The sequence below is a fragment of the Micrasema longulum genome, unplaced genomic scaffold, assembly GCF_059751315.1.
Source record: "Micrasema longulum isolate JH-2025_06_02 unplaced genomic scaffold, ASM5975131v1 h1tg002208l, whole genome shotgun sequence".
Lineage (NCBI taxonomy): Eukaryota > Metazoa > Arthropoda > Insecta > Trichoptera > Brachycentridae > Micrasema > Micrasema longulum.
Genome location: NW_028279371.1, coordinates 64,500 through 71,091, shown reverse-complemented (window position 1 = coordinate 71,091; position 6,592 = coordinate 64,500). Strand labels below are relative to the sequence as shown.

At 34.6% G+C, this 6,592-nt stretch overlaps 1 protein-coding gene across 1 annotated transcript; it reads right to left on the bottom strand.

Moving 5' to 3' along the window:
• Positions 1 to 1,018: 1,018 nt before the first annotated feature.
• slbo (CCAAT enhancer binding protein alpha slow border cells) lies at positions 1,019 to 4,323 on the bottom strand. Its single transcript, XM_088239639.1, has one exon. It carries the CDS (start codon positions 3,645 to 3,647, stop codon positions 2,712 to 2,714), a length of 936 nt encoding a protein of 311 aa, XP_088095765.1. The 5' UTR covers positions 3,648 to 4,323; the 3' UTR covers positions 1,019 to 2,711.
• Positions 4,324 to 6,592: the final 2,269 nt, after the last annotated feature.

Sequence of the window (6,592 nt, the reverse complement as noted above, 5' to 3'; positions counted from 1 at the left end):
TAGGTGTAAACAATTATGTTAATTGATATCAAGTGTGTGAAAGTTAATAAAAGGAATCAATAAAAAGTATTTGATATTAACAGTGATAAATATAATTTTATTTTTAAAGAAAATATATTTTTTATGTACAATATAAATAGTATTAATTCAAGAAGAATAGCTACCGGAGTAAAATTATTTTCAGTATAAAAAAGTAAGGAAAGTATATACATTAGGTAAGTACAAGGTGCGTCTATGCCTAGGTATAGCACTGCCAGCGATTGAGTCGTGACTCTGAACCAAAATAATATTAAAACATTTTTTGCGAAAATTTAATGAGCCATTTTTTTACTTTCGTTGGCAGTCCCATATATTTAAAATTCTTAACCAGAACCTGCATTACAATGTGAGTTAACATTTATCTTCAATTTTATCTACATAGTAATAATATCTTTTCTGGACGATTTTTTAGTTATTCTATTGCATCACATGTTATTTTAATTTAATTGATTTTAATATGTTTTTTTTATTGTTAATTATTATGGCTTTATACAGCCTTAAAAGCTTTAGGTTCATAAAAATGTAAATGAGTGTAATTTTTAATAAATAATTACATATGCATTTTTTTCTAAATATGTTCAAATACAGGTTACCGATGATGACACACTTTCGATTTTACTTCATACCGTCTCGACATATACCGATAACGATGGCGTTTGTAATCGCGGCCCAGGGCCCCAATTAAAATGGGAATTCAAAAGAGTTATTTCGCCTGTCCATATAATTGTAAAATCGAAATTTATTTACAAAAATGTGTATATTTGTATAGAAAAATTAAAGTATCATCGTCGCTAACATGTGATTGGGTATATTTATAAAATAAAAATGTATTTATATTAAATTTTTCATATGGAAAGCTTAAATGAATTATTTTGAAAAAATTGTAGACAACTGTTAGCTGTCCATTGTAATCCAAGCCCAGGTTTATAAAATGATAAATGTTTAAAATGATTGATGTTTTAAGCAAAACACGACATTAAATTTTCATTTTTTTTATGTTTTGAATTTGAAATAATCGAAGATTGTACATTGTCCCAATTAAATTCTAATGAGATATACAGTATAGTCTCTGTAATCCGAACCCACTCAAAACCGTACCTCCAGTAATCCGAACCATAGGATCGAATGAGCAAGGAAATGAATGAACAAAAGCTGCCTCCGAGGGCCTTATTGTTACTCAGTAATACCTCTGGCATCAAAATACCACCGATTTGATGAATGATGATGGATAAAAAATAATTATGTTTCGTCCTAAAAAGTAAACTCCACTCTCGCAACTTATGAATCAAAATGTTATTCAGGCAGCGAAAATTTCACGTCGCAAGAAGCTCCCTTTGAAAGAGCTGGTGAAGAAGATAGCATCAAATCTATCAAAATAATTAATTGCATCGTATTATGGAAAAAATCCAGATTTTTTTCGTTTCAAATATTCTATTAACACGTATAATATAGTAAATGTGACACGTGTCTCACTGTTTAATAAATATTTAAAAACTGATTAATTATATGCAATGAACTTTATTTTTTAAACACGAATGTATCTTACCAAATAGGCTCGATTACTTGTTTAGATTATAGAGACTATACTGTATTGTATATGTAGCTTAAAGGATAAACGACGAGAGTCATATATAAGAAAATTTTCAGGAAATAAGATTTCTTGATTGTGCGTTTTCCAAATCATGATAATTTTTAAGCCAAATGAGAAATTTTAATAAAAAAAAATATAAAAAAATAGCGTATCTGGGAATAATGATGTTTTTTGCACTAAAACAAAGTGGACTTCAGATTTTCATTTCAACTTAAAAACATTTTTTTTGACGAAAGTGGGCATCGATGTTTTATTCACATATAAAATAATTTCTGCATTCTTAACCTCAAAACGGCAAAAAAGGGACTCTCGTGTTTTATCCTCTACGGAACAGATATAAATTTTGGATTTGAACTAATTAACTTCTACGATAATTTTGCCCAGAATATCGTCTTCTTAGATTAAATAACTCGAATTTTATTATTTACATTATAATACAGAAATCCTAGTTCTTTAAAATAGTTAAATACTAACTTTAGGTACAAATATACATAAAAATATACTGAACAGGATTTATTAGTACCAGTTTTAACATTACATATAAAAATATTATCATTTTGTAAAAAAACTTTCGTTTAAATCTCTTTCCAATTTTCCCTTAAAAGCATTCTACCCTATTTTACTGAATTTGAAAATGTACTAAAATCATTTAATTTTAGTATTTTTATAAATATAAACGTTTTTTTAGTTAACTTCATTAAAGTTTTTGGTTTGGTAAAACTTTCTATACAACTAACTTAATTTAATTCGCGTTAATTATACTAGGAGCAAAATAATTCTTAGAGTAATTTGAATGTTGTCGTTGTATATATTTATAGTCACATTTAATTATAAATATAAGCAGTTTATTATTTCTGGAGATCTGAATTTCGGGCCCTGGGGCTTCTAACTGACCTTTACACACTAAACCATCACTAGAACACGAATCCAAACTTGCCCGTGCGGCGTGAAGCAAATCTGGCGCGATCCACACGGGGAAGGCGGAGCCACCTTGCGACCTGCGTCGAGCAGTGACGAGTAGTGCCGAGAGCTCCCGCCAGGAATCCTTTTTCAATTTCCTCGGGAATTTCAATTTCCCGCGCTACATCGGGTGGTCGGCGCCATTTCCGAGGTTCAGCATGCTGCGGCAAAGATCGTTGATTTCTGGGTGGTTTAGATTCATCAGGTGGACGTACATCTGCTTGTGGAGGCTCAACTCTCCGGACATGGCTTCCAGCCGCTTCACGAGAGAGTCTTTTTCCCTGATCAGGCACTTGACTTTCTCTTCCACCTCTCGGGAGCGGACCTTTGCCTTTTCCCTGCTCTTCCTGACGGCGATGTTGTTCCTTTCCCGCCGTCTTCTGTATTCGTCCGTGCCTTTGTCGAGGGCTTTGCCGGCGTGTCTTCTGTTGTGGTTGTTGTTGTGCGAGTGGTTGTGCGCGTGGAGGCTCTTGTGCTTGAGGGCGAGGTGCGGGGGCGCTCCGGGGGGCAGGAAGCTCCCGCCCGCGCCGTTGGTGGCGTAGCTTCCCCCGGTGGGGAAAGGGGTCGTGGTCACGAAGGGCGCCGGCGGTAAGGGCAGGGGGCCGATTTGCTGGCATTGCCGCCTGTAATCGTGCGGCTCTTGCGGCTCTTCTTTGACGCTGGCGGAGTCCGAGGACGGGTCCGACGGGTAGGAGCCTTGGTGCACGCCCTGGGGCATGTAGGGCAGCGCCGCTCGAGGGAATACGCCGTTCGTGCCTTGGTTCGCCCTCCCCCCGGGGAGAATCTCTTGCAGCAGGGCCAATCCCTCCTGATCTCTGAACTGGTCCTCGATCAGGTGCTGGAGGTCTAGGCTGATTTCTTGTCCCGTGAGCTCGTCCAGATCCGGGTGCTGGTACTGCGGGAGGTGCCTGGGTCGGATGGCGAGAGGCGCGTTGTGGTTGACGGCATTGGGCTGGTTGTTGTTGTTGTTTCCTGGGATCTTCTTCATCTCGTTGGGATTTCCTCCTCCGCCTCCGTTGACCTGCCCGCCGCTGTCGTACATCTGCGGAGACTCCATCTTGTCAATAATTCCGAGTGTTAAACCAGACTGACACTGCCTGCTGACTCGAGGTGTTCAACAGAGCTCAGATTCCATGGATGGATTCGAGAAGCGGTTCACAAACAACACAAGATTTAGTTTTTATTTTAGCACAGTGAAAGATATCATAAATTTATTCCCGCAGTAACACAGTTTCTGATCGGTAAATCTATTACACGAATTTTAAAGCACTTTATTCTTCACGGTGCATTTTATTGCGTACAATATACATATATTGATCCGCATAAGTTATCAAAAACAATAAAATACAATTTATACCGTAAAATTATTATTAATCAATCCACGATTTGTTTTTTTACCGCGAAATATCAATAAAAGCAAACTTATTTATAATTTGAATACAAAAGCACCGTTAGAGTTAATCACAGTCTGATAAAGACGATTCGTGAAATGAAATTAATCGTTCCGATAACAAATTTTAGATATATTTAATATTGTTTTGGTAAACATCGATAGTCAGAACGCCGTCTGTCAGTTCGATTCACTTTTTCGGGCGGCGCTGTGGATGAAATGTCATGAATTTTCTTTCAGCGCGAGTACGAGAAAAGTTGGAGCGCGTATTTATTTTCGGGAGCTCGATTATGCGCCAGCTGAACGACCGATCACGCCGACTTACGGCGAGAAACTAACTGCTTTCCATGATGCAACAGCACAGAAAACTGCCAGCGCAAGAAGAAAGAAAAAGGGTTTACACACTAATTTTGCGCTACGAATGTCAAACTGTGAAGATGCATTTTCACTTTTCTCCAAATAAAAACAAAAAAAATATCGTTCTTAATTCTGAAAATGCTAGTCATATTGCTACAAAAAAAATCTTTTTCATTGATAATTATAATTACATAATTGATGTAAGTTTTTTTCTATTGAATATATGAAGTGATTACCTGATATAAAATAATATTCAATTTTTAGAATCGTTCATGACGGATTCTCATAAGATTCTTGTATCATATAAGTTCTACAAAAAATGCAGAATTTACCCTTGATTACAAAAAATATATATATTTCTGAAATACGTTATAATAAATTAATTGAATTTAACTTTATCTAACTAGATTTAATTTACTTTTGTATAATGTTTATTTTCTCTTGTTTTAAAATAACGTAAAATCTTTTAAAACAGTAGTTAATGAAAAAAATTACTTTAAAAAAATATTATTATGAGTTATTTAAATTGTATTTTTTGCAAGTGGAGTGATACGGTAGAGCCATACACAAATATATTTTTTCTAGCATTGTTTTTATTGAAACGTAGAAAACTTTAATTGGCCTATAATTTTAATTTGACATAAAAATTTTATTTTTTGTAATGACTTTTATTTTCTTAAAATAAATCGAGTAAAACAAAAAAAAAACTCAAAATAGTTACCTCCTAGTTAGATTATAGGATACTAAAAAAAGAACATTTTACAGTTTAACCTAAATTTTTTTAATCTTTAAAACATTAACTTTGTGGTCAAACATTTCAAGAACAGTTCGTGTTGGCTTCTAATAACATAACCCGGGCGAGTGTTTTCAACTCGATAAATACTGTTAGGTAAAAATCATTATAAAAAAAAGTTCATATTATCGTATTAAAGTGATTAAAACATTCACCATGCTTGAGGTCTCGGGTTCGATTTCTGGAAGGGTCAGCATAAAACATTTTTTTATAAAGTAGTTTTACACAACAGTATTTGACTCACCTTCCTGAAATACAGGATTAAGATACAATGCATTTCGTTACCAATGCAGTGTCCTATGAACTATCAGGTTCAAATTAGGGTTTGACGATGAAATAAATCTCTCATGCCAATTGTGTCAGGAATCGAACCTGAGACCTCTTGTATTTGACCACGAAGCGGATAATATAAATGACATTGTCGTGGGTTAATTACTGCAACTAGGTAACTTAAAAATCAGCATTTGGTTTACATTTAAAAGAGAGACAAAAAAATAAATTCGGAAAATAATCAATGAGTTTCCCACTCATATTCCTCCCACTAAGGAAAATCCGACCCTTAACTTCTCTCTTAAAAATGGTTTGTGTTCTAGAGAGCTTAATACGCTATTACAAAATATTGAACACTCTCGGTGCGACATAGGGGAGATGTCTGAGCAAAAGTCGTACGGGTTATGAAATAGAAAATAAGCGCTTAAATTCTGGTTGCATATTTATGTGTTCTATAAAGGATTAATGAAGCATTGCAAAAATTTTATAAACAGGTTTTTTTTAAAACTTAAATAACAGTTCTCAAATCAGTCGCCTATTCGTGCCTCACAGTTTGACAGTCGCATATTTTCGGTCTTCACTTTTCGTATCCGGATCTATGAACGTTTATAGTGTTAGTGCACCTTGTATGTGTGCGCGTCTACTTATATTGTGTCATGTCGGTAATTTCATTGTGGACAACAATGCAATACAAATCAGAATCCAGCGCCAAGCAATATTGAGCCACATAGGAGAAAGCTCTCAGCCATTGCGCGCCGTATTCAGATGTCTCTTATTGATAAAATTCACCTTTCTACGCGTTAGGATGGAGTAGAATATTATGCATCTGGGCTAGGACGGAGCTGTTTTTTAAAATCCAAAGCGGAAGGAAAAGTTTTGTTATGACTGTGTCAAAAAGATAAATGATCTATATGTGACCTATATTAGGATTTCAATACAAATGATTATACATTTCTATGGAAAATCATACATTGTTGAAATAATTATTTAACATTTAACTTAAAAATAAAAAATTTCTAAAATTTAAAATTTAAATAACACTGTCTCTAAAAAGGGCGAATTAAAATGCCTTTAATTGAACATTTTTCTGTATTTTTATTTATTTATACATTTTATTATATTTACAATTTTTTTTTCACTTTTCCCAGCTGACAAAGGTACATACCCCGTTCCAAGCTAGGCACACATTTTT

Bases quoted from the DNA above. Each gene is read 5' to 3' on its own strand.
- slbo (XM_088239639.1), bottom strand. From the start codon at position 3,647: ATGGAGTCTCCGCAGATGTACGACAGCGGCGGGCAGGTCAACGGAGGC.